The following is a 24,779-nucleotide window of genomic DNA, read 5'->3' as shown; positions in this document are numbered from 1 at the left end:
GCCCGCCCAGTGCGCCGTCGCCTCCGCTGAATTGTAGTAGGTCTGGCCATTCGATGCACCTTCACGCGACCGCCCAAGAAGCGCGGCAGAAGATCAACTCGCAGGACGCTGGCTGTCACGTTAGCTTGTCCACAGGTAAGTTGGCTCCATGTTCAATATGCTTGAATCTCAGGTGTAACTGCTCAGATGCGATGCAGGATGCCCCAGACTATCCTGTCTTGGATTGTTTGGAGGACCTTTCAATTCTTCATTCCAGCAAAGACACCGTAGAGTAAGTCTCGCTTGCATAACGCTACGTGCACTCTTTCTCTAACGATGTCTCTCAGATCCACCCTCTTCCAGCCTACACGGTACGAGGCCTCTCGACTGCTGGAGCATTGTTACGAATCTCCAAATCAAGAGTTCCACACCCGACTTGTTCGAAGAAGCAGACTATTGGCCCTGGAGTCTCCGCGACCGACTTCGCCGACTCTTCTCCTCTCGTTCCTGTGTACGCACTCAATGGGTCTCTGTTCGTCCTCATCGGTCATTCAATTGATAACTCTCAGGTGTTGCCTGCTTCATGCCATCAGCAACAAAGCAGATCGATTCGACCCGACGAATGGCCCAGGGAAGATACTTTCTCGATCAACTCAACCGCCACTTTCATCCACGCACACTGCCAGGCACCAACTATGTTCTCGACGATGCTCTAACCGCGTTCATGCTGACTACTATTGCCCCTAGCCAGAAGTCGTTGGAATCCAACCTCCAGTACTGGCTGGTATTTTTGAGGTTCGTGGTGCAGAAGCTCGATCTTCACAGAGATGATCAGGGTCTGGATCAAGAGGACAGGGAAGAAAGGAGAAGGTATGATCGGAATTCCAGGTCTGCTCGACTGTACTAATGATGGACAGATTGTGGTGGGCAACCTATATCATTGACCGGCATGTCGCTCTGTCATTCAACGGGCGTCCACGTCTCACCGACCAGGAGTGCTCGTATTTACCGGTTCCATGTCCAGATGCGGTCTGGGATCAGATGAGTCCATTGCCTCAGCTCAGTAACGATGTGCTCCAGAGCTCAGAGTCAAGGTATCAACTACGCAGTCTCGATATGCTCGGGACGTTCTTGCCTTTATCGAGGTATTGGGACTCTCTCGCCCCTGACAATAAGATTAGCCATCGTCGCTGATTCTCAAGCAGGATACTAGGTGACATCCTCGAGTATCGTTTCCTCGACGATCACCCAACATTCAGTAGCAACAAAGCTCTGCTGGATACCAGCCGCAAGGTCATAATCCAGAATCTAAGGCTGTGGCTTGACTCGTTTGAGTCCTTAGTTGAGCCTAGCTTCTGTCGAATCGCAGAACCAGGCTGCGAACTGATGCCGTCGCCCAATGCCCCTGCTGTCGCTTACTACGGCTTACACATGTACCACTGCATGTTTGTCCTGCTCCACGGCCGCATGGATGTGGTTCGAATGTATCATGACCTAGAATGGCAAGCATCCGCGGACTTTTTGACGGCCGGTGAACACGCTGTGGCGTGCGCGAACGTATGTTCTATGCTTGGGGCATAGCTTCCGATGATGACCGCCAAGGCTGACTCCTCGTTAGGTTGCAAGTCACATCCTTCGAGTTGATCCTCAATTGAGCTTTATGTATCGATACTTCGGCACATACTTCCTGCAGTCGTCCTTCATCTTTCTAATCCTGGCGCAGAAACTGGGTCAGAAATCCGACAAACTGATTCTGCGCAATTGTGCGATCAATCTTCAGGTCTTGGATCAATTTGTCCTGGCTACCAATATGGATTATCAGCGGACATTTGCCAAGCTTCTGCGGAAAGCTCTAAGCTACAACATGAAGCAACACTCACCAGATCAAGCTCAGGATGGCCATGGTGATACTTCGCCACTGGAAGAGCTGCAGAGTAATCTTGATCCCGAAATGCTTCGTTACCGCTGGACTCCGGGATTTACCGGCCTATGGGCACATGGAGGACCTTAAGCAGAAGAGACCGGACGCACTACTTCTCTCTTCCTAAGCGCAAATGAGGGACAAGCGCAATTTTCTCTAAGATGAAAGCGCTTGGTGTGGGTTTGAAATTTGACATGGATGGAATGTCTGCACTGGAATCTCTGGATATCTTCTGGGGCCAGTCTTGATCGTCCCAGCGTCGAAATCTATCTGCAACAACAATTGGGTCTAGAAAAGATGTCCTCCGCCACTCAGAATGTTTGCAATATGCTTGGTCTCCCTTGGGTATCGGTCGATGAGGCTTAGCCGCGACATCCTGTCGACCCAGTCTTCATCTAATGCCATCTCAACTTTGGTCGCTGTTCGGTCTGGGTGGTACACGGTGGCTAGACCCGGTTGATAGTTGGCCGACTGTGATCCAGTGATGAAATTGATCCAGTCAGTCTGAACTCGATCGACTAGACTGGCATTGGGCACTGTCCCTTCAGGTAACATTCGATCGGACTCGCGCAGTGCTTCTGCGAAGCAGTCGTAAATGTAGATGAGATCTACGCAGTGGTGGGCTTTGCCATGATTAATTCCAGGGAACGGATTGCCGACCGCCATGCGGAATGATTCTACCTTGGTTGGCCGGGGAGTCAAGGCATCATCAAGAGTACTGCTTGTTGCAACTTCCCAGCTCATCAGCTCTTCTCGGCAGCGCTGCACAGGATATCCAAATTGGATGTCCGATAAGAAACGATATACTTGGTTTTGCAGGTTCTCTTTGCTAATGCCTGGTCGCAAATGATATGCCGTGTAGAACTCTTTGCGAAATGCTTCGGAAACCTCGGCCGCTGATTTACGGTGAATCTCTTCGAAGCTCTCGAGTTGGCTGACCGAAAACTGGTGCAATGTGCCCTGAAAGGTTCACTATGTCAGTATTCAAACAGTGTAGAGCTTGACTATGTGACTGACCTCAAGATCTGTATCGCCAACCAGAACAGCTATAGGCTGCTGATCATGACTCGCTGAATGATCTGACAGTTTCTCTAGGTCATTATGGTCGAGGTGAACATTCCAGCGACCATTCGGTCTCTGGGAAATGGTCAAATCATCTATTACCAAGGGGAAGACGAACCATCCTAAGATTGCATTTGCACGCAGAATGTCTGCGACTGGTACTGTCCGCATGAAAGCCATACGTGCCTCCGAATCTCCAGTGGGAGCGCCCAACGCCTTGCAGAAAGTGGCCCACCGAGCATCAGCGGCTTCCATGGGGATTGGGCCCAGCACCCCTACAGCTCCAGACTGTATGATTCCCTGCTGACACAAGGGCTGGCTTTTTCCCAACACTGCCTCGAGAACATGGGCATGAGATGAGCTTCCACCTGCCGACTGCCCACCCACGGTGACTCGACGTGGGTCGCCTCCAAATGCCGCAATGTTCTGCTGCACCCATTGAAGCGCAACTCTCTGATCTCCAAGCCCAAGATTGCAACCCTTCTTGTCTTCTGGCTGAGTCTCTATGATCTCCGTAGAAGCGGCAAATCCAAACATGTTCAGTCGGTAATTGACCGTGGCCACGATGATTGGCGTGCCCAGCGATACGGACTTTTTGACAAGGCGTGCAGGGTCTGCGCTACAAGTTAGTAGTAGCCTTCATCTTGAGGCACCGGCTGGTGCCGCTTACCCCACATAGGATCTGTTCCTGCGCCGAAGCCGTATGCTCCTCCATGGATGTATACATAGACAGGCAACCCTGAATTGTCAGAATCGAAACCGGCAGCGTTGAGGATGTCCGGGCTCGGCCTCGTGATGAACAGGTTCAGGCACTCGAATTCGGACTCCTCGACATCGGTCGGGAAGTCAAGATGCGATTGAAAGAAGTCGCTGTTGTTAGGCTCCTGCGGTTGTGGACAACGGGGACTGTACAAGAAGTGCGATTAGTCGATGGTCAGGATGGGTCGAGGAAACCTGACTCACCCATTGCGTGTCGCATCGAAAGTATCCTGTGGCAATCGATCACGGAGCTGAGCATGCTGCCATCTTGCTGGTACAATACCATAAGGGATTCCTCTGAACTCTTCGACGCCCGTGATGGAGGACGGTCTCCCGTGAATCCGTTGCCCATAGGACGGAGCGGTATGGGTGGGAAGAGTGACGACCACAGAGACTGTCATAATGAGATTTGGCCACAGGAGCAGTCAAGCCAAGGCAGCAGATGAGAACCGGGGCAATCAGGCAGAGCAAGCGAAGCCGAGCAACAGGTACTGATTCGGGGCGGCTAATCCTTTATACCTTCAATGCTGGAGGGGCGGGCCGAGGTGGATCCCGCACGGGTCACGAGAACTCGAGCCACGCGGGCCCAATGCATCAAGTGGAGGCTTTTTCTTCTCCTCCAGCCAATCTCTCCACCCTATTCTCACGGCCGGTAAACTGTAATCGGCCAATTTCTGCCTTGGCAATCGGCCTTTTGCGCAGGTTGAGTCTGGCTGCCTCCAGATTTTGATCTTCTCCGTTACCCCGTGGGAAAACCCCGGATTCGAAGGGTGCCATATGGCCGGAAGATTCCAATCATCGGACTATAAAGCCTTACAAGATGCTCGACAATCGTCAAGTTCCCTTCGCGGATTGTGCTTGCTGAGTGTGCGAACATCATCTTCTTCCCTGTTTGTGCTGCCTGCTTAGAATTATCGACAACCATGACAACTCATATTCTCGACATGCTGGGGATCCGGGCAGAATGGCGAGCAATCGCCATCAGCTTGTTCATTACCATTGCTGCCTTTCAATTCGGTTTCGATTCTTCCTACTATTCTGGTCGGTACCCAGGGCTCCTCCGTTGGAGTGCTTGAGAGTTTAGCATGATCTTAGCAGTGGTCAGCGGGCTAACCATAGTCTACTACACAGGCATTCTTGATATGGAGGCATTCATCAAGACTTATGGACACTACGATAGCGCGACCGATGGCTACGTCCTCAGCTCCAGCATCCAATCCCTGACCACCAGCATTATCAACGTGGGTGAACTCGTCGGTGCAGTCTCATCCTATTTGGTGGACGATCGAATCGGGCGTCGAGGAGGGCTGTTCGTCTCTAGTGCTTTCGTCACAGCTGGTGTAATTTTCCAGGTCGCTGCTGATAACCTTGGATTGTTGATTGTTGGCCGATTGCTGATGGGTATGTTCTATGTCACTCATCATAGAGCACTGTTTGCTTCTGCAAGCTGTCATCAATGACTTTTGGAGGCTAACAGAGTTTACAGGCTACGCGGTGGGGCTGATCTCGTGCCTTGTCCCTCTATACGTTGCCGATTGCGCACCCTCCCGCTTCCGTGGAGCATTGGTCTCTGTGTACCAGTTTGACGTAGGGCTTGGACTCTTGCTTGGTGTGATTGTGGACTATGCTACCAAGGATCGATCGGACAGCGGCTCCTATCGGATTCCCATGGCTGTTCAACTCGTCTTTCCGATCATTCTAGTTCCGGGCCTTATCTTGTTCTGTCCCGAGTCACCTCGCTGGCTTTTGTCGAAGGGAAAGACGGAACAGGCCAGGAAAGCCCTCCGACGACTGTACGGTGACCGACCAGACTTCATCGAGAGCGAAATCGTCATGATCTCAAGCATGATCGAGGAAGAACAGCGGAACGATAGTTCGTGGGGTGATTTGTTGAAATGGAAGGTCGATGGACGGAAAGCATACTTGGGCTGCTGTATTCAAGGTAAGCAGCCATCCGTGCTCTGGGCCTATCTATCCTAAGTCTTCGTGTGTAGCATGGCAACAGGCATCGGGAATCAACTTCATCACCAGCTACGGAATTGTTTTCTTCTCGGCAATCGGCATCACCAACAGCTTCCTCATCCAGATGGGCCTGTACCTTTGCCCAATGCCAGCGGTCTGGTTGAACCAGTATTGTGTTGAGCGTTTCGGTCGTCGGACGATGCTGCTTGTCTCCTGCTCCTTGGTCTGTGCGGTGTTGTTCATTGTCGGCGGGGCGGGCACGGCTTCGGACAAGACATTAGGCCTGGACCGACTCATCGTGGCCATGGTTTACATCTTCATGGTTGTGTTCAACCTGGCTCTGGGACCGGCGGTGTGGGTGGTCACGTCGGAAATCTCGACTGGCCCCAACCGCAGCAAATTGATGGCGACCTCGACCGGTACGAACTGGTTCTTCAGTTGGATGGTCACGTTCACGTTCCCGTACTTGTTCGACGCGGATGCAGCCAATCTCAGCGCGCGTGTGGGCTTCATCTACGGTGGCCTGATGTTTGGCGCAGCAGTATGGATTTACTTTTTGCTGCCGGAGACCGCGGGACGATCCCTGGAGGATATCCAGGTCATGTTTGAAAACGGAGTTCCAGCACGGAAATTCAAATGTGAGTCAAATGTCTCAGCACAGACGGTTTAGTCACTGATCGTTTTGCCAGCATATGAGATGCCTCAGACCTCGCGCCTCGTGACCCTGGAGGATGAGAAAGAAGTGCGGGCTACAGAAATGGAGAGTGTGTGAGCAGGGCTGGATCGCATGTACGAGTGTGACTTGTCATGTCAGCTTCGATCGAGTCTCTGTACAAGCTATGCCGGCTATACGATGTCCACTAGTGTTGTTGGGAGGAGAGACCTCAATGCCCCTCGTCTGATCAGCATATCCGAGACATTGCGCCCAGAACAAGTCAGATAATTACCTCATTCCAACCTCATAGTCAACGCGATAGTTTCTGAGTCTGTGACTACGCACACCCGTGCCCTTTGGTGTGGCAATTCATTTCTATGATGGGAGAATTCTGATTCTGTACTGAGGGCTGGTTGTAGTGGATGGAAGATGGGATCCTGTGTAGTGATGGCCTCATCATTCCCCCACAACCCGGAAACGGCGGGTGTCCCAAATCACAGATCGGCCCTCATGCATGGGAGCCTATTCCTCCTCTTCGGCATAACCGTGGAGCATTTTGGAGGAGCTGGTTGCGGCCAGATGATCGATTCTGAGACATGGTATCCAGGGCAAGGAGCAGGAGGTCTTTTCTCACGTCACCGCTTCTGTCAGCCTCGAGTCCGACCGACAGTCCGACAGCGTGTGCAACCTGGTTTTCACCTGGTTCATACGAGGGTCGGTAAAGCGATAGGGTTATTTTTGTCTGGCGAGGCAATACGAGATGCGGGCTTGGCCCGGAATCCGTGATTGGATTTCCATTCGGGGATCAGTGCGGGTAAGTTCGATTTCTTTCATTTAAGTTAGTACTTGACTAACAAGTATTGACTGACTCCTCCGTAGTCTTGACAGCTTCTAACTGCTATTTCTGGATTAACTCTATTCTCATTTCCCCCGCATCCGCAAGGCTTCCCATGGCTGTCACCTCCTTCCGATTTCCCCGGATCTCTTTTACGGCAGACTGCAGATCTCCGAAAAACAGTCACTTTTCTTGGCTCGAGGGCTGAGTCTAATGTCAGGCCACCGGCATGCCAGTCACGTGTGGGTGAGCTCCCAGCCCTGCTGCTGTACCACGGAAACAGACCAGCCGGAGGCAGGCGGGCATGAACTGCTGTTGTGCGAGGAGGACGACTCAGCGTGGCATCGGCTGTGCCCTGCGGATTCAGAACCAACCTCGGCGAGCTCGTAACCCAACCTCATGAGGTCTGGGACACTGCCTCTGCGATACGAAGGGGTGGCTCGGGTGGCCTGGAGATGGGGGCGGTGTGCTTTGGACAGATCTGGTTGAAGATCTGTATCTGTGAATGTTGGAGTGTGGAGAGTAGGGAGGAGGAAAGGTATAAATGGGTCGAGTCTCCTCGACGAGATGACAGCTTCATCATCAACATCAACAGTTTCAACTCTATCAGCTATACATCCTCGGACAAATCCAACTTCATTCTCCTCTTCTACTACCTCTTGATTCTACCACCACTCCAATCCTCTCTATTACTTCTTCGGAATCTACCACCACTCCATCAACATGAAGTCCTTCACTGCCATCATTGCCTCCCTCCTCATCGCCTCCGTCTCGGCCGCTCCTGCGCCGGTGGAGGTTGAAGCCCGCCAGGTCCAGACCACGACTGTCTCCCTCTCGAACGACCAGACCGGAGCCAACGCTGGCGTGGCCATCCCCGTGGACGGAACCTTCAGCAACATCTTCTCCCTCTACGGCGGCACCGCGGTCGGCGCCAGCGGCCAGGTTATCGTCTCCAACGCGCAGTTGACCAACAACTTCCAGGGGGTGACCTGCCTGATCTTCAACAACGGCAACCTCATCGGCACCCTCAATGACCGCCAGACCGCGGCCGATCTCGATGGCAACCCGAACGGAGTCAGTCCTTTCGATTTGAGCGGAGGATTTATCGCGTGTTTTTAGGGCGTGGTGACGGGTGATGGAAGTAGGGGTGAGATAGTAATGGATTTCGGACTGACTTCATGATATGCGATTGTTTGTTCTGCTTTTGTCTGGCCAGACGGGGATGTGTAGTGTTTTTGGAGTTTTGTGATGTTGTCGAGCGGTTCGGCGAGCGATTAGATTATCCGCAATACACTCCTTTGCTTGGTTGAGTTGAGGTTTAATTTCAAGTAGCTTATGTGGGCTGCTAATCTAGTAAATCTACGGAATTCCGGTGCTGAGAATTCAGTGTGTAGTTTCGAGTAACTGTTAACTATCAGATTATGTAAATACTAGTAATGAGATATTGTGAGTATACCAGGATATGTGTCAAAGGGTTTTGATATGTCCAATCTATATTATATACTATACAGGAAATCTAGAACCATTCATCTACCCAGTCGGAGTCAAATACATTAGATAGACGCTTCATCCCCGAATCGAATACAAACGAACCCAGAGGTGAACTCTGGGTGCAACTCATCCTGCATTGTTGAACGACTGAGGCGATGCAGCACATACTGGCCTTTCGGGGCTTCTTTCGTACGTGTAGGATAGTGTATCTTATCTGTCAACTGGTTCAATCCACTAAATCCCAACTACGACAATCCACGAGAAAGGCCAGACCATAGAAGAATGCAGTTTGCCGTGTAACAGCTACAAAACAACATCCATACTTAACAAGTTTTGGAAATGACCATTATAATGGTAACATGGCTCTTCAACAGTCGATAGTCAAGATAACTCGTAGCCTCCTCATTCCCGCCCACCAGCGCCGCTTTCTGGCCCTCTCTCTATCTCGCTGGTATGGATTCTGGACTCCTCTGATGACAGTCCACGCACTCCACCGACTCATTCCCACAGTATGTTCCCTTCTCCCACTGCGTAGCCCTATATCATCCAACCCCCCGCCCGAACAACATCAACTATGCCACTTACTACCCGCCCCATGGACCCCCACCAACGCCTCCAGCCGCACCCACAACACCGACATCGTAGCAGCGAACAGCAGCACACTGACCAGCAGAGACATATTCTTGAAAGCCCCCGGGGAGGAGGAAGTGGAGCTGCGAATCAAGACGCCCCCGACGGGAGTACCGATCATGGTCGCCATGCCGCGCACCATGTACAGCACCCCATTGACGGAGGCGAAGTTCTGGGCGCCAAACAGCTCAACCAGACTGGCGGGGAAGAGCGAGACGTAGGCACTGGCAAAGACCCCATACAGGACGGTGAAGGTGATGAACAGCGCCTTGGACTGGGCGGAGACCCCGGCCAGCGTCGAGGGGAGCCAGAAGGCGACGGTGGCGATGGCGCTGAGCAGGGTGGTGAGAAACAGGGCGTTGAGGCGACCCACGCGGTCGGCCAGGTAGCCGATCAGCACCTTGCCGATCGCGTTGCAGGCGTTGCTGAGCGCGATGAAGTTGGCGCTGGCCGTCGTGCTGTACCCCAGCGTTTGCGCGTACGAGGCATAGAAGAAGACCGGGGTGTAGTAGGCCGCCGCCTGGAAGATCGCCCCCAGGGCCTGCGCCAGAAACCGTCGGGATCGCGCCACCCGCCAGTCGACCAGGGGCACCTTCAGCAGCAGCCCGTGCATGCGACGAGTTCTGCTGCTGCTGCTGCTGCTGCTGCTGCTGCGGTGGCGGCGGCGGGCGGCGTTCTCGAGGGCGATTTGGTGTCGACTGACGGGATCCCAGGCCATCGCGCTGCTGCTGAGCGAGATCAGCGTGAAGGAGACCGCCCCGGTCAGCCGTAGGGTGTTGCGGAAGCCCAGGTGCTCGACGCTGGCGGTTAGGGCTGGCGCCCATACGAGGCCCCCGACCCCCGTCCCCGCCAGGATTATCCCCATCGCCAGTCCGCGATGCTGCGTGAACCAGGGCGGTGCAATCGTCACCGCCACCATGTAGCACAGACACGTCCCTAGGCCATTGAGCACCCCCTGGGACAGCTCGAAGTGCCACAGTGACTGGCCGAAGCTCGCCAGCACCAGGGACACGGCAAACACGAATCCCCCCGTAAAGGCGACCATCCGCGGCGGGAATGCTTTCGCCCAGGCCACGCTGAAGGGGGCTCCGATGGTCATCAGCGAGCAGGAGATGGTGCCAATCAGGTCGATCTCGGCCGGGGTTGCCCCGGTGAATGGGGTGTGGGGTTGTTTGGAGAGGTTTTCATATAGGGCTTGATAGACCCCCCAGGCGAAGTTGAGACCACAGCAGGTGAAGATGATCGTGAAGGAGGATGCGACGATGATAACGAATTGTCTATGGAGGAGCTGTTTAGCATGGGTGGTGAATTCGAGGGGAGTAGAGAACTGTTTGGGCAGACAGCTTACTTTGTCGACGTCTGATGAAGGGCATGGATTGGGTCTGTGTTTCTGGGGTTCCCAGGCCCTGCAGACCCTGGATTGTGGATACTTCTGGCGCTGGAGACGGTGGATAACTCGATGATTGGGGGCTCCACCAGGACGTCCCCAGATGGCTGTGGCGGCGGCATCGTGTTCGATCCGAAGGCTTTTTTGTGCACGCTGAAGAACGGACAGACTTTATCACTCGCGAAAAGGAACAGTTTCCACGAGGACAGGCTTTGCAGTCAGAAAAAATCCCCAGTCAGCCGGGGAAAATAACTCCCTGGTGCGGGGAGAAATGAGTCAGTCGGCTATTGCGGGGGAACACGGGATGCGGCTATGCATCCATTCCTGCAGCGCCTCTTAGGGCTAGCAATTGAGCTATTTATCAATTCATGCTCGGTAGTGTTTACGAGGGGCTCGTCGAGTTGCTGGAGGCAGCTTCCTAACCCATGCATGTCGGATTCAGCAGGAATTATTCTAATCGAATCTATCAAACGTTCTCTATGTTGGCTAATTAACATACACCCATCCTCTAATATTCTATCCACCCTTCTATCATCGTAACCCCTATGCAAATCTTGGACGACTCATCTTGTGCACGTAATCCTCCAAGAGCCTCTCCTCCTGATCAACAATCGGCTGAATGACCGTCAACCCCCGATCGATCTCCTTCTTCAACCGCTCCCACTCATCCGAGTTCCCAGCCGCACCCGCCGCACGCTGCACCGCATCCCCATTCGCATGGCCGTTCTCCGCGCCCGTCGCATGTCCATTCGCCTCCTCCTCCTCCGCCGCCGCGGAGAAGAAGGGAGTATACCCCGCAGCCTCGAAGGCCTCCTTCGGCGGAACAGTGTAGCGGCCCTTCTTGAGCACATACTTGCTGATGGAGACGGCATACAGCCGCTTGAGCAGCTTCTCGGGGTCCTCCGCAGCGGCCCCTCCCCGCGGGGAGCGCGACTTGCTCGGCTTGAGGAAGTAGGTCACGATATAGATCCACTTCCTGTCGAAGCTGGCAATGTGCGACTTGACCTCGTACTGGGTGTAGGCGGGGATCTCGCGCTTGAAATTGGTGTAGACACTGCCCAACAGGAACCCCAAAAACCCCTTTTTGCCTTGCTGCTCCAGCCGTTTCTCCAGCAGGGCGGCCCCCTTGACGACGATGTTGGACATGAGCGCCGTTCGCGAGACGTCGAGGTCGGAGAAGTAGGTGGAGTTGGACTTGTGCAGGTTGAAGTCGATTTCCAGCACGGGAGCGTGCGAGTAGATGCTCAGGGGCTCGAGGATCTCGGTGCTGGGGCGCGGGGGCTGCTCGACGGCGGGGGTGATGAGGTAGCCATGCTTGAAGAAGTAGCGGTAGACGCGGATCTAGACAGCCAGCCAGTGGGTTAGCCAGAGAGAAGACGTAGAAGGGTTTGTTGGGACGGGTGACACGCACATGCCAGACCAAAGGCAGCGCCTTCAGGTTCAGCAGGGCCAGGACGAGAGCTGTCGTCTTCCAGAAGGTGGCCGACTCCCACAGATAGCCGGCGAATGAGCGGATGGCCTCCATAGGGGATGGAATGCAATGGAGAAAAGACTGGATGAATGAAACAAAACGCAAGGGGCTAAACCATGCAAGAATGATCGACAAGACTATAAAGTATAAAGGACTGGAAGTATTAGACGATTGGGATTGAATACCGCCCGTCAGAAGGGGGTTGGGCCATTTTTAGCAGAGGAAAATCCTTGCGGTGGATCCGAGCTCGGCAATCGGCGCTGATAAGATAATCAGTAAGAAAGTGATCTTAACTTGACATTCCAGGAACCGAGGCTGTTTTGAGTCTGACGGGTGTGTGGCGGAGGTGGCGGAGGTGGCGGATGTGGGTACCTGAAGGACAAGGCTGCAAGTACTTGCTGCCATCCAAGTCAAGAATCCACAACAAGGTCTTATCCAAGGTTATGTAATTAGGGCTCACTTAATTTAGTTGTTCCCTAGTCAATTACTTTATTGTGTGAATTCACTCATGGATAACTCCACTGCATTGATTGCTGAACAGGCTGCTGCCATGGACACATGAGGGCCTACCGCTGCCTGTACCTGCCGAGTGATGCCTGGTGATGCCTGGTGGTGCCTGGTGGTGCCTGGCTGGCCGGGAAGAAAAAGGGGTTCAGGCAGCCACCCGCCAAGCCCATTGCTGCCTCAGGATCTTCAACACTCCAAGCCCTGATAAAGACTCCCCTCAACGCTCTCAACACTATCACAACCACTTCATCGCTGGTATTCCATAGCCATGACCGCGCAACCAGTAAAGATAGAGCTCCCAGGATATGGCCTGCCGTTGAACTACGAGCCTAAAATCGAGGTATCGCTCATTCCAGCGACATACACGCAGGTTCATCCGCGCTAACTGGACGACTACTAAGGGATATTCCTGGAACAGGAAGAGACTACCCAATGCACTAGATGGCAAGGACATCTACGACGGGTACATTGGGTATGCTTTCAAATTGACTCCAAAATCATCAGACCACTTAACTGACCCCCGCAGCAACCTCCTAGTCCATCGCGAGATCCTCATGCTGCAGATCATGAACACCATCTCCGAGAAACCCGACTGGGACCGCAAGGTAGATCTCCCGCACCCTTATAGAAATCATTGCAATCAGACTGACCCTGTCCAGGTATTCGACGACGAAATCATCGCCAAATGGCGCCAAGAGATTTCCGAATCCGGTCAAGACGTGACGCCAACCATGATCGATTTCATTCTCGCCGAGATGAGGTTCAAAGCCAAGATTCACCAAGAGGAAGGCACCTTCACCGTCTTTGACCATGTGGGAGTCGTACGCTCGGATACCGCGATCCCCCAGGATCTCCAACAGGCGTTGCGCCAGGCGGTGGCTCCGTTGGAAGACCTCCCCCTCGAAGACAGGGACTACCATCCGGGCTCGGACAACAAGGTCCGGGATCTGGTGCATCCCTCCCTGTTCCCTCTCGTGTACGGCCGCACGCGCATCTTGCCGGACCGCATCTTGACCGTGGACGACTGCCTCGCGTCTTCCGGTGTGGGCGACGTGCTTCCCGTGCCGGACGACGAAGGCTCGCAACAACCCCTTCCGAAATGGAGGCGGTTTGGGATCCCCCACAAGGTCTATAGCCAGAAGTTTCAATGGCTGCCGTGCGACGTGGAATTCGCAGGGGAGGACGACTGTCGCATCGTCTCGTACATCAACAACCTCCACCCACGGCACCATCAGCGCCTGTACGGGCTCATCGAGCAGGTGATTGCCCGCGCCATCCCACAGTGGAACAAGAGCTTGACGCGCACCCGTCGATTCAACAATGCGCGCATTCGCTACAGTCAGGTGGAATATCTCGAGACACCGGACGCAGCGCCCGAGCCGGAGTGGGAATCCGAGAGGGAGGATGAAGAGGGGTATGAAGATGATTACTACCAGCGCAGCAGCGAGTGGTGGAGGGCGCGACCCATCAAGCTCCCGGAGCCTGCGTCGACGTTTTTCCCTCCCCAGGCGTGTCACAAGGGGGTGATGAATCTGCGCGACCAGTTCGGCGAGTCCGGACTGCAGGTCATTGTCAAGCTGGCCAATATCGAGTTGAGCCCGGAGCAACCGGCCTACGAGGGAGGATCCTGGCACATTGAAGGCCAGCTGGTGAGTCTTTCTTCCATGCTTTTGATCTGTTCACGCAACGCATGTTGATCGGATCCGCAGAACGAGCGTATCTGCGCCACGGCGATCTACTACTACGACAGCGAGAACATCACCGAAAGCCGCCTCGCCTTCCGCCATCGCGCCCAGTCCATCGACGACGTCCGCTACGAGCAAGGTCAGCATAAATTCATCCATGCTGTGTACGGATTCGGCCCCGATGTCGACGGTTACAGCTCCGGCCACTTCACGCAGGATCTGGGCAGCGTGGTCTGCACCGAGGGCCGTCTCGTCACCTTTCCCAACACGGTGCAGCATCGCGTGGCGCCGTTCGCGCTGGCAGATCCCACCAAGCCCGGACATCGCAAGATCCTGGCCCTGTTCCTGATTGATCCCCACCGTCGAGTCATCTCCACGGCCAATGTGGCCCCGCAGCAGGCGGAGTGGGCGAAGGATGGTCAGTCGCAGGGCTTGATGACCTTGCAAGAAGCTAAAGAGCATCGCTTGGAGCTGATGGCGGAGAGAAGTGCTCTGCAGGACAAGCAGAACGGTGCATTCGAGACAGGCTCATTTTCTTTGTGTGAGCACTGAAGGAGTGGAAGCATCGCTTGTTGATGTAGATTCAAATGCATGTACAGTACAGATGATAAATTAGCCTCTGAGGAGCGGAGGAGTTTCCTGCGACATGGGATGAAGCGTTGTAGTCCTGGCAGATATCGCGAGAGATGGAGATGGGGATGGGAACTTTTGTTTTGGCTATTGTAGCAAAAATTTGGATCAAAAAATCAACTCTTGTCTCCATGGTGTAGTGGTTATCACGTGGGTCTCATAGTTAAATATGACTTGGAAGTCGCACTTCCAGGACATCCCAAGGCCGGGAGTTCGATCCTCCCTGGGGACATGTTTTTTTGGTTGGAATGTATGTATTCATTGAACAGAAGCCACTGATAATCTCATTGCTGCCCATGTCCAGCACATACGACCACAGGGTGTGGAAAATAGGGCTTCCCGTCCGCTCAGCCGTACTCAAGTCATATATTGAACGCGGCCGAGTGGGATATGAGCCCTTTCTCAGTCGCTGCTTTAAGGGTGAGCAACACTAAGACGAAGAGCGGGTGATTTGGGTGATCCTATCCAGAGCGTGGGTGAGCAGGATGAGCAGAGTGAGCAGATAGATAAGCAATTGAGTAACCAAGTAGACCAGCTACGCAACCAAGTAAGAAAAGTTTTGAGCTAAATAGAGTATTTAATTAGGGGTACTTTGGCACAATTCGTCAAGCAGGCTTCTTCTCAAATTGACTTTGCGCACTCGCAATGATTTGATTCCAGTTGCGAAGGCCTTGAGTATTCATTTAGTAATCGTCTCCGAGTTCCAAATACGTACCAAGTTTCCGAAGTGTCGGACATAACCCCACAGACCGGCCAAATCCTTGCAGATCATTAAAAGGACGCGGCAGGTGGCGTAATCGTATTACGCATCCTGTGATCCACAAATCTCATATTCATCCTGAACACTAGTAATAACAATGTTGATAAGAATATTGAAGATGGCAACCGAACCAATGGGAAGGGTGTCACGGTCTAAAACAGAGACTGTTAAGGGGCACGCCAGGCGATTGGATACTCATTCATTTACTTGGCTAGTTTCGCTCCTTATGCTCAATTCCACTATGCTTAACCATAACTACGTTTGAAAGCTTAGCCACATGCAACACTGATCAGCCAATAATCTGCTTGATGGCTTTTAAATAAAATGGGGAACCGTTTCAACTAGAATGCCCAGCCTTGTTCCACGACCCATGCTGGTCAACATTATAGATTTCGGTAGCATATATTAAGGTTATCTTAGGCCTCCTCAGCCAAACTTTTACTTTGCATATTCCAATCCGACCTACTTCACCTTATTCTCATTCCTTGTCTTTACATCACGATGAGATTCGACTTGGGACTTTCTGCCAACTTGGCTCTGACTTTGGCTACTACGGCCGCTGCCAATAGAGTTCGCACTGTTTACCAATTCAAATCAAATGATACCTGGCTAGAGAATGTGGCTACGCGCTCAAACGGAATAGTCTTGGCTACAGAAATTGGGCCTCCCGCCAATCTGTTGGCCTTTGACCCGAGCGAGAAACACCCTCACAAAGTGGTTATTAGAGACTTCACCAGTGTCTTGGGACTGTCTGGTATTGCTGAAGGCGCGCACGACGTGTTCTACGTTGCTGGCGCTAACACCACCTCCGACAACATTAGCGACCCACCTACCAACGCTACCCATGTTTGGAGAGTTGACTTCAACCACAACGAACAACACCCCAAGATTGATCTCCTCTGTCGTCCCCAAGCACCGACGGGTTTCAATGGGTTGACCGCCATGAACGAGACGATCTTACTTGCCAGTGCAAGTTACCAAGACTCCATCTTTGCCATAAACACGGAGACTGGTTACACCTGGGAGGCTATCAAGCAGGAAAGTATAATGTCCATGATCAATGGCATCAAGGTCTCTGACGGCTTCGTCTACTGGTCTGCGGGTGGTGCGCTCTATCGTGCAGAGTTGCATGATAACGTCACTGCTAGTACAGGTCAAATGATTTACCAAGCTAGCGCTATTGACGACTTTGCTATCTCTCCAGATGGATTTTCTCTCAACAGCACTTATGGTTCAGAATACAAATTCGCCTATCTTGCTACCGCTGCCGAGAACTCTGTTGAACAAGTGATTTTCACCAAGAATGGAACTTTCGTGGGCGCCGAGATCATCGCCGGCGCTGTTGATTCTACTGAAGTCGCAGAGCCCACTGGTGTCTTCTTCGGACGTGGAAAGGATGAAATCAATAGTATATTCGTGGTCACTGGAGGTGGTAGTGCTGTCAACGTTGATGTGAATGGGACTGACGTGGCAGTCGGTGCTCAACTCTTGGAAATCCGATTGAAATGAAGCAAAGGAAGCCATTTGTACGTCTAAGCCGGAAGAATCCACTGTGTTTGGACTACCATTCAATAACTGACACCTTTCCAGCCGACCAGGCCTATCTCAAAGTTGGGACTGAGATAGTAGACCTGTGGATTTCTCACCTTAAGAGATATTTACATTACAATACTTTTCCTCGGCGGTTGTTATTATTAATGTTAATTCATACGGCCGAACCCTTGCCTGAGGGACACACTCTTTGGTCATCATGTACTATTACTTTTCTGACGAACTTGGAGCCTTGCCAATAGATGTAGTAAACTGTGCCGGGGGTTATATTCTACTCCTCTCCTGGCATATGACTTCAAGATCTTTGCATCACCTCCACAAATCCAAAAATACTCCGAGGACACTACGATTTTGCAGACTATCCAGTACAAAGAGATATGAAATCCAACTTTTGGAAACTAACAAATATAAGTATTATATACATTTATCTCAGAGAAAGATATGTTTAATATATAGTATCTTATACATTCCAGATATTTTTCTTATCAGATAGTTAAAGAGAGATAAAATTCTGCATGCAATAGATAAATAATAGTCTTCTAAATAATTAGACTGTAAAGCTTTTTTTAAAATAGCAACTTCAGAATTCTGCAATTATTATTTTATGCCCTATTATATTACTCTTTAACAAAGCCAAAGATTATTCTACCAGTTTCACAGTATCTGACTTGCTCTATGAATATATATTCTATTTCTATTAATGGGAATTATGATTCCTGGTTGGAGTCATGGTGATCTAGCCATGTTATAGTCGATTATATCGTATTAAGGTATCTGAAAACTAATCATCGCAGATTAAAAACTTTAGTCCCGACCCTCTTGGCGCATGAGTGATGATGAGCCTAGTTTACAAATTCTAGCGGCGTAAGTAACTCCGCTAAGAAGTAATGTTTGCCGGAGTATCAATCAACAGCTCACTCGTCGGGACTGGTAACTGGGCACTAGTGCTATTGTAAGGCGATCAATTCCATATATTGTCCTTGCCAGTTCTATTAACTCAGACTATATGCTTAGAACATGCCACTATTCATCATAGATCTCATTGGACCTTCTTGCACTGTTTTGTGTAGTATCAATATTCTATTATAATGGGCTTTGAAGCTTGTCAAGGCCAAGAAGCAGTTGAGCACTGCATCGGAGTGGAACCCATTTACCACAAACAAATCAAAGTTCAAATCGATTTTTCAAACTAGCCGCGAGATGTCGCTTGATAAAGGCTTGAAACTACTCTTATGTCTTGAAGGTGTGGATTATACTTTACCTAGAACGTTCACAATTAGTATCAAAGATACATTAGCACTCGAATTTCTCTATGAAAGCTCTACGGAAGTTTCAAGGTCTCTGATTTCATCTAGTATCGTAGCATATTATATATAAAGCTACAATCAGACTCGTGGGCGTGCAGAGCCTTCTTATCTTGCTCACCGCGTTGAAATTATATCAATACATCAAACTGACTGATATGCCGGAGATTAACGCACAATAAACAATCGTTTATACCTTTGAGCCAACATGTGCATTACGTGGTCTTCTGAATAAGAGCCACTTTGCTTCAAGCCAGCTCTCGATCTGCGAATCATTGATTAGCGTCTGCATTTGGCTCTTCAGTTGTTCAACCTCTTACAGGCACAAACTTGAAAAGAGTCCACATAATGACAGTAAAAAGTAGCGACGCCCCTCCCAGTACCAGATACCATCGCCAGTCTGGGTTATTGTCTAATAGATTCACATTCATACCGAAAAGACTCTGAGTCAAAGGGTAAGCTAATATGATTCGTGCGATTGGATTAAAATTCCTTGTATCGGCAGAGTAGAAGAACTTACTGAGACAAACATCAATGGCAGAAAAATAAACTGTGGAAGGAATAGTCAGAATAGTACGTGAGGGATTTTTGAATACTGACTGTGATCCAGCTAAGTCGTTTGATACTAGCTGCCTCGCTGATTGAGATCCAGGCAAATTCCTTTGGAAAAGTTAGAGGCAGTCAAACAAATTGAAAAGATGCGCACAATCTGCAAAAGCTCTCGAACCGCTCGTTCAATCTCAAACACCTTGGCATTGACCGACTTGTCAAATTCATTGACCTGTGCCTGTAATCGTCCTTTCTGTTCGGGAAAAATAGTTGTGTCTTCGTCGATTGCTTGTCGGAGACCCTCAACATGTTGGCGTAAAGCCCTTTGCAGCTCGGCACGTTTCACTCCATTCTGAGCAAGAATCTGGATTATCTTTTGACCTCGGCCCTGTCTCAAAAGTTGGTCACGCCGCTGACAACATCAGCAATCGTGTACAATGGTGAGACAAGAAGATTAAATAGAAATGTTTGTACTTACAGTCATCTCGATATTTTCCATCGCACCAGCGCATATACCATTCCATTCCTGACCTAGGTGGTCAATTAAAATGTTACAGAGATCCGCTGGTGATGGAGGGATCCGACTGTCCGACAATGTACTCCTAAAAGTATAAAAGTCCCCTTTCGCACTCGACTCCTTAGTCCACTCAATACCTGAAAACGTGGCATGGTGCGGGTTTGATTCAATGTCGGTTTTGTCGGCAGGAAAGCAGACCGAGATGTGAGATTCTGAAGGCTCAAATGACAAAGACTGTTTTGAATGACCTCGACAGAAGTAATCGTCCCTAATCATTTGGGAAGCAAGTCTAGGCCTTTTTCGCGACCATGTAGGGTCCCCTCTCCGGAATAGACTTGAAACGTCAGCGAGAACATCAAGCAGTGTGCGCTTCTTACCAAAGTTTGGTTTTTGATTCCTTCGATCGATCGACGCCATTCGCTCCCACACTCGGGTGCAGACACAAAGATATGGAACCACTATCTTGCTGTGTGAATTCGATCCATCGTATGGCCTCGTTACTGAGATGAAACCAAGCTTCGGCAGAGATATTGCTTGTATCGGCTCCTTTCTCGAGTAACATCCGAACAAATGCCTCGTTCTTTTCTTTTAAAGCGTAATAGAGAGGTGTTTTTCGGGCATTGTCTTGTAGATTCAAGGAAAATTCCACATCCTTCGCATCCAATAGGGCTTTAGCAAATTTTGTATCCTGCACATTGCTCAGCAAATGAAGTGTACATCTGCCTTCGGAATCGAGCTTGTTGATGTCATATCCTGTTTTGAGAAGTTTACAAACCAGCTTCGAAGCTTCTTGATCACCCAGAAGCTCTCTTTCTTTGATGAGCAGGTGTAACGAAAAAGAGTCCTTTTCTTTCAGCATGTCCACCACAGCAAGATGACCATTGATCAGTGCCCATATAAGTGGTGTTTTAGAAAAGTTTGAGCTAGCGTCTATTCGCTTTGCTTCAATAGACTGTATTTGGGCGTTTATTGGTGGTCCATCCCGAATATCAGGATTGGCACCGTGTTCGAGAAGCGCCTGAACCATCGCATGGTCACCATACTCCGCTGACCATGACAACAAGGTCCTATTGTTCTCTTGAAGGTCAGGATCAGAGTGGTAGGGAATAATTTCGAGCATCTGGAAAGAATTGAGTTGTCGACTAGGCACAGAGCTTTCTGGCTTGTTCTTCACCTCAAATCTGGCCTTGACAAGCCACCAGAAACATGAATGACCGTTGACTATTCGCATTGCATTCGCACCCGCTTTCATTAAAATATGCATCAAGCTGTTATTAGACTTTGCGGCAAGAAAGAGCGGTGAGTCATCATTCACGTCCTGATGTTCAAGATCAATTGTCTTATTGTTAAGTAGTTCTTCGACCACTGTGCTGTCCTTTGATTGTCTGATTGCCCACGCCAGCGGGGTCTGCCCTTCCCGATCTTTGGAGTTAATATCGGCTTGCTGTTGTATCAGATATTGCACGATCTGGAGCCGGCCAGACCCCGCTGCTAGAGATAGAGGTGTTCGTTCGTTTAAATCCTTGGTGTCTATATTTATGTCTCTGTGGGCCGACAATTTTTTCACTATTTTATAAAACCCCTGCTTGGCTGCCAATGCTAGTGGTGTACAACCATGCACGTCTGTACAATTGACTTCAGCGTTTTGTTGGAGTAGCTCATCAACCACAGCGAACTGTTCATGATGTTTCGTAGCAAGTAGCAGTGCCGTGCAGCAGTCGTGTTTTTGATACTTGTATTCCAAGTCAGCGCCGGAGGAAATTAGTAAGCCCACTATTGCTTTTTGGCCTTCGATAACTGCCAATCCTAGAGGAGTATAGCCGTCCTCATCCTCGGCATTTACGTCAGCCTCGAATTCTAAAAGAAGCCCTGTGATCTCAGTGAGTCCGAGCTTCACTGCCAGCGTCAATGGTGAAACGCCACCCCGAATTCGATGATTTATACCCGCGTTAGGCACGGCCAAAATATTTCGAACTGTGTCAGTTTGCTTTGTTCGAATCGCTCGTGTCAAAGCGATCTCCATATCATTATCCTCAATACTTGGATTGGCTCCAACACGAAGAAGACGATTCACGATTGTTTGGTGTTCCAATTCTGCGGCTAAGGAAAGTGGCGTACGACCTTGCGTATCTTGGTGGTTAACATTTCCTGGGTTGGAAGATAATAAGTCTGCAACGATAACGTCGGATCCTTTGGAGACTGCCCACATCAGTGGGATCCATCCTTGAAGGTCCTCTTTATTGGCATCTGCTCCATATTTCAGGAGCAGTTCCATTACCTCAGAAAAATTGTTTCTTTTGCCGGTCGGCGTTGCCGCCCACGATAACGGAGTGCGACCCTCTTGATCCTGCAGATTTGGATGCGCTTTATTGAGCAGCAAGACTTCGACATATCTGACCTCATGCAGCTCGCAGGCGTAAGAAAGAGCAGTCCGTCCTTTGCTATCCCTAATGTCCATGTCGAGCCCTTCAATCTCGATCAGCCTTTCCAGTATGTCGATATGCGACGGATGTCGTGCTACAAGTGTCAAGGGTGTATCTTCTGATCTGAGAAAGTTCGGGTTAATGTTTCCATTTCTTAGAAAGGTCTGAGGTATGCGGCGATTCTTTTTCGAGTGATTTCGTCTTAGTGCCCTTCTGAGAACTTCTAGAAGTTTGTCTTGATCTTGAGAAGTATTATTTGAAGTATTGTGCGTTCGGTCTTCTTCTGCCATGATTAGAATTCTGAAGCTATGAAATTGCCGAGGGTTGAAAAGATATGTATTCTAAGGGGAGACACGTTATTTAAAATAAGTAGTGGGGCTAGGAAGGATTAAATCAAACAGGGCTGAGAGGGGCTATGTGCAGAGTGGCTGTAATTAGAGAAAAAGATTCTAATGTATACTTTATACAGCACGATATTTTGTAATTTATCTGATATGGGATATGATTTTAAATATTCAAGGTTCAGAGTAATACTTGTGATATCTGAATGAAATTCTGGAACTGACATATTGCTGATCTCGATTTTGTCAGATGTTGTGTAAACAGCTGGTCAGGATGTAGAAAAATAGAAAGAGGGGACATTTTTTTTCTGACTTAGCAAGGCTGAAAGATTGATACTATTCTCCTGGTAAGCAGACATCCAAATATTATTAGTTTCGTTGTGTCCCTAAAACATATACTTAAATCATGTCCGGATAAATAGCTTGGCTCTAATCTCTGATTTAAAATGTTTGGCCATCGATACATTATCTTGTTGACTCCATTGTTGACTCCAAATCTCTATAAAGGATCGAGGTAGGGCCATCCGGAATATGGACTAAGGGTAAGAAACACATCTTAGTGTGGCAACTGTCGATGGTACAATACATAACAGTACGCGTCCATTACACTGAAGTACCCAGCCATCCCCCTTGCCAATCATGAAATACTGTGGGGTCAGTGGCGCCTGTCCCGAGTCCACGTCACAAGGACTGTTGCGGCGGTTAAAACAATTGCTAGGATGCTCAGGGATCTCCTCTCTGTAAGACACCTTAGAGAACGATCAAACAGTGACGGCGATGTGCTCTCCATCCCAAAAGAACTCAACGCCTGATGTAACGGATGCGCATTCTGAAAACCTCCCTGTGTCCAGCACTTTTCAATTATCTGGCCGATCCACAGACCGTTTGTGCTGGGAAGGGAAGTTCGCTGGGGCCAAGTTGCTCGACCATCTTCAGGGGCGTTATCTTTGAAGAGATCAAACTCACATTTAGACCCTGTTACAACTTCGTACATAACTGCGCCGAGCTGTCCAATATCTGTCTGTATTGAGAAACCATTATCGTCGGCTGCTTCCATTAGTGTATCCAGCGGGAGAACAGATGCTTCGGTGAGGTCGCACAGTTTGACGGAGAGATCAGAATCAAGGAGGTAGTTGCGAGTAGCAATATCCGCCACAAGCACACGTTTATCATGGACCTGCTCCAGTGTACGTGCCATTTGACGAAACCATGACATCTGGAGTGCCTGTGAAGGCTTATTCTTTTCCAAGTAGGCGTGAAGGTCGCCGTTTTCCAAGGGGGCGAGTAGTATAGCTTTCGTGGAGAAGCCGATACAAGGCACAACACCATCAATTTGACCATTACCGCTCCCCGGGGAATTCAATCGACGGTAGACTTCTTGCTCTCGCTGAAGGACCTCCAGATTCACCTGAACTTCATCTTCAGAACTCCATGGATGCCTTAAAGGCGTCTTGACGGCTAGCTCATCACGTAGTATCACAACACCTGACCTTCCATATCCTAGGATTTCGCTGTCGGGTATAGATTGACCATCAAGATCTGTAAACAAAGAAGATGCCATTGTAGGCTTGAATTTCACAGAAGACTCTTTTGAGGGACTGAATATGTATTTGTGACTGAGAGCTGGAAACATGGGATATAGGTTTTGTTGACCCTTTCTGATGTACAAGATGAAACCCGCAATCACGTGAGCAACCGCCACTTTAGCTTAGACTGCAACAGGAGATGATTAGTACAAATCTGTATGGATGGCTAGTGTAAGATGATTGACAATGGAGATAAAGGACCGCATAAAGATTTCCGCGGCATGAAATCCTAGGGTTGGGTATGGAAAGAATAATGGGAAGTTCATGAATAGGATCTAGAGGAGATATTAGCTATAAAGATGCCAGTATTGTATATATCAGTACACAGAGAGAAGAGCAAATATATAGAGGATAGAAGATACAGATTCTAACTAGAAAAAGAGAAGAACAGATCTTATATTCAGTTAGTCTAGCTACCCTGGTTAGTATATCCTGGTAGTGCAGCACGTTTTAGAGGGGTCCGCTCAGGACGCTGACAGCGCCCCCGAAGCGACCTGAAGATGACTGAATGGACTGAATAAAGCAGCGACGGGCCCAACTGGGGCGCTCGGCGACCACCGACATACACCTTCTGTTCTATGTTTTTGTGTTTGTGTCTTTTTAGACTAGGCCATCTGTATCATGGGCTTAGGATTGAGTTGGGGCCAGGAAGTTGAAAAGAAAGGGGGGTCCGGGGGTTCTCCCCCGGGAAAGGCGGCCCTGTAGTTATGGAGCTTGGTATGTTCTGGGTATGGAGTGATTTATATCTACAGTGTCCACTTATGAGTGGGTGCA

General features: G+C 50.1%; 10 protein-coding genes and 1 non-coding gene across 11 annotated transcripts; 6 read left to right on the top strand and 5 right to left on the bottom strand.

Annotated features, from left to right (window-relative positions):
- Positions 1-703: 703 nt before the first annotated feature.
- On the top strand, positions 704-1,990 carry BP01DRAFT_303707 (fungal specific transcription factor domain-containing protein; the record flags this gene model as incomplete). Its single annotated transcript, XM_025572131.1, has 4 exons — positions 704-849; positions 897-1,124; positions 1,182-1,536; positions 1,598-1,990. The coding sequence occupies 4 exons, from the start codon at positions 704-706 to the stop codon at positions 1,988-1,990; spliced, it is 1,122 nt and encodes a 373-aa protein (XP_025428255.1).
- Positions 1,723-4,174, bottom strand: BP01DRAFT_347064 (carboxylesterase). The gene is made up of 4 exons (XM_025573671.1): positions 3,926-4,174; positions 3,633-3,868; positions 2,918-3,576; positions 1,723-2,860 (listed from the first exon to the last, which is right to left on the bottom strand). Exons 1-4 carry the CDS (start codon positions 4,120-4,122, stop codon positions 2,189-2,191), a joined length of 1,764 nt encoding a protein of 587 aa, XP_025428254.1. The 5' UTR covers positions 4,123-4,174; the 3' UTR covers positions 1,723-2,188.
- Positions 4,175-4,406: 232 nt separating this feature from the next.
- Positions 4,407-6,611, top strand: BP01DRAFT_136092 (sugar porter family MFS transporter). The gene is made up of 5 exons (XM_025570521.1): positions 4,407-4,762; positions 4,853-5,122; positions 5,208-5,663; positions 5,716-6,321; positions 6,373-6,611. Exons 1-5 carry the CDS (start codon positions 4,645-4,647, stop codon positions 6,453-6,455), a joined length of 1,533 nt encoding a protein of 510 aa, XP_025428253.1. The 5' UTR covers positions 4,407-4,644; the 3' UTR covers positions 6,456-6,611.
- Positions 6,612-7,730: 1,119 nt separating this feature from the next.
- BP01DRAFT_136085 (uncharacterized protein) lies at positions 7,731-8,321 on the top strand. Its single transcript, XM_025570520.1, has one exon. The coding sequence runs from the start codon at positions 7,897-7,899 to the stop codon at positions 8,290-8,292; it is 396 nt and encodes a 131-aa protein (XP_025428252.1). The 5' UTR covers positions 7,731-7,896; the 3' UTR covers positions 8,293-8,321.
- Positions 8,322-8,905: 584 nt separating this feature from the next.
- BP01DRAFT_347059 (putative MFS monocarboxylate transporter) lies at positions 8,906-10,892 on the bottom strand. Its single transcript, XM_025573670.1, has 2 exons — positions 10,643-10,892; positions 8,906-10,571 (listed from the first exon to the last, which is right to left on the bottom strand). Exons 1-2 carry the CDS (start codon positions 10,801-10,803, stop codon positions 9,233-9,235), a joined length of 1,500 nt encoding a protein of 499 aa, XP_025428251.1. The 5' UTR covers positions 10,804-10,892; the 3' UTR covers positions 8,906-9,232.
- A 213-nt stretch (positions 10,893-11,105) lies between these two features.
- BP01DRAFT_425672 (uncharacterized protein) lies at positions 11,106-12,353 on the bottom strand. The gene is made up of 2 exons (XM_025579758.1): positions 12,093-12,353; positions 11,106-12,022 (listed from the first exon to the last, which is right to left on the bottom strand). Exons 1-2 carry the CDS (start codon positions 12,204-12,206, stop codon positions 11,225-11,227), a joined length of 912 nt encoding a protein of 303 aa, XP_025428250.1. The 5' UTR covers positions 12,207-12,353; the 3' UTR covers positions 11,106-11,224.
- Positions 12,354-12,927: 574 nt separating this feature from the next.
- On the top strand, positions 12,928-14,927 carry BP01DRAFT_347052 (DUF4246 domain-containing protein; the record flags this gene model as incomplete). The annotated part of the gene is made up of 5 exons (XM_025573669.1): positions 12,928-12,999; positions 13,082-13,131; positions 13,186-13,264; positions 13,319-14,308; positions 14,369-14,927. 5 exons carry the CDS (start codon positions 12,928-12,930, stop codon positions 14,894-14,896), a joined length of 1,719 nt encoding a protein of 572 aa, XP_025428249.1. The 3' UTR covers positions 14,897-14,927.
- Positions 14,928-15,099: 172 nt separating this feature from the next.
- BP01DRAFT_t260 lies at positions 15,100-15,206 on the top strand. Its single transcript has one exon. It is a non-coding gene; the product is annotated as a tRNA-Met (tRNA).
- Positions 15,207-16,122: 916 nt separating this feature from the next.
- On the top strand, positions 16,123-17,443 carry BP01DRAFT_405239 (uncharacterized protein). Its single transcript, XM_025578735.1, has one exon. It carries the CDS (start codon positions 16,236-16,238, stop codon positions 17,241-17,243), a length of 1,008 nt encoding a protein of 335 aa, XP_025428248.1. The 5' UTR covers positions 16,123-16,235; the 3' UTR covers positions 17,244-17,443.
- Positions 17,444-19,214: 1,771 nt separating this feature from the next.
- On the bottom strand, positions 19,215-22,368 carry BP01DRAFT_303763 (ankyrin repeat domain-containing protein; the record flags this gene model as incomplete). The annotated part of the gene is given in 5 exon segments (XM_025572134.1): positions 19,215-19,550; positions 19,854-19,903; positions 19,991-20,083; positions 20,097-21,546; positions 21,730-22,368. 5 exon segments carry the CDS (start codon positions 22,366-22,368, stop codon positions 19,215-19,217), a joined length of 2,568 nt encoding a protein of 855 aa, XP_025428247.1.
- Positions 22,369-23,074: 706 nt separating this feature from the next.
- Positions 23,075-24,026, bottom strand: BP01DRAFT_418065 (serine/threonine-protein kinase HT1; the record flags this gene model as incomplete). Its single annotated transcript, XM_025579295.1, has 1 exon — positions 23,075-24,026. The coding sequence occupies exon 1, from the start codon at positions 23,978-23,980 to the stop codon at positions 23,075-23,077; it is 906 nt and encodes a 301-aa protein (XP_025428246.1). The 5' UTR covers positions 23,981-24,026.
- Between the last annotated feature and the right edge of the window lie 753 nt (positions 24,027-24,779).

Source organism: Aspergillus saccharolyticus, assembly GCF_003184585.1.
Source record: "Aspergillus saccharolyticus JOP 1030-1 unplaced genomic scaffold BP01scaffold_36, whole genome shotgun sequence".
NCBI classification, from domain to species: Eukaryota; Fungi; Ascomycota; class Eurotiomycetes; order Eurotiales; family Aspergillaceae; genus Aspergillus; species Aspergillus saccharolyticus.
The sequence above is the reverse complement of the archived record's forward strand: the minus strand, read 5'-3'. Positions and strand labels throughout refer to the sequence as shown.

Coding starts and splice junctions, on each gene's coding strand:
- BP01DRAFT_347064 (XM_025573671.1), bottom strand. CDS start 4,122: ATGACAGTCTCTGTGGTCGTCACTCTTCCCACCCATACCGCTCCGTCC. Junction 3,869..3,925: donor TTCGATGCGACACGCAATGG/GTGAGTCAGGTT, acceptor CTTCTTGTACAG/TCCCCGTTGTCCACAACCGC. Junction 2,861..2,917: donor TTGGCGATACAGATCTTGAG/GTCAGTCACATA, acceptor TGAACCTTTCAG/GGCACATTGCACCAGTTTTC.
- BP01DRAFT_136092 (XM_025570521.1), top strand. CDS start 4,645: ATGACAACTCATATTCTCGACATGCTGGGGATCCGGGCAGAATGGCGA. Junction 4,763..4,852: donor CGATTCTTCCTACTATTCTG/GTCGGTACCCAG, acceptor TCTACTACACAG/GCATTCTTGATATGGAGGCA. Junction 5,664..5,715: donor CTTGGGCTGCTGTATTCAAG/GTAAGCAGCCAT, acceptor CTTCGTGTGTAG/CATGGCAACAGGCATCGGGA.
- BP01DRAFT_136085 (XM_025570520.1), top strand. CDS start 7,897: ATGAAGTCCTTCACTGCCATCATTGCCTCCCTCCTCATCGCCTCCGTC.
- BP01DRAFT_347059 (XM_025573670.1), bottom strand. CDS start 10,803: ATGCCGCCGCCACAGCCATCTGGGGACGTCCTGGTGGAGCCCCCAATC. Junction 10,572..10,642: donor CTTCATCAGACGTCGACAAA/GTAAGCTGTCTG, acceptor GCTCCTCCATAG/ACAATTCGTTATCATCGTCG.
- BP01DRAFT_425672 (XM_025579758.1), bottom strand. CDS start 12,206: ATGGAGGCCATCCGCTCATTCGCCGGCTATCTGTGGGAGTCGGCCACC. Junction 12,023..12,092: donor CGCTGCCTTTGGTCTGGCAT/GTGCGTGTCACC, acceptor CTGGCTGTCTAG/ATCCGCGTCTACCGCTACTT.
- BP01DRAFT_405239 (XM_025578735.1), top strand. CDS start 16,236: ATGAGATTCGACTTGGGACTTTCTGCCAACTTGGCTCTGACTTTGGCT.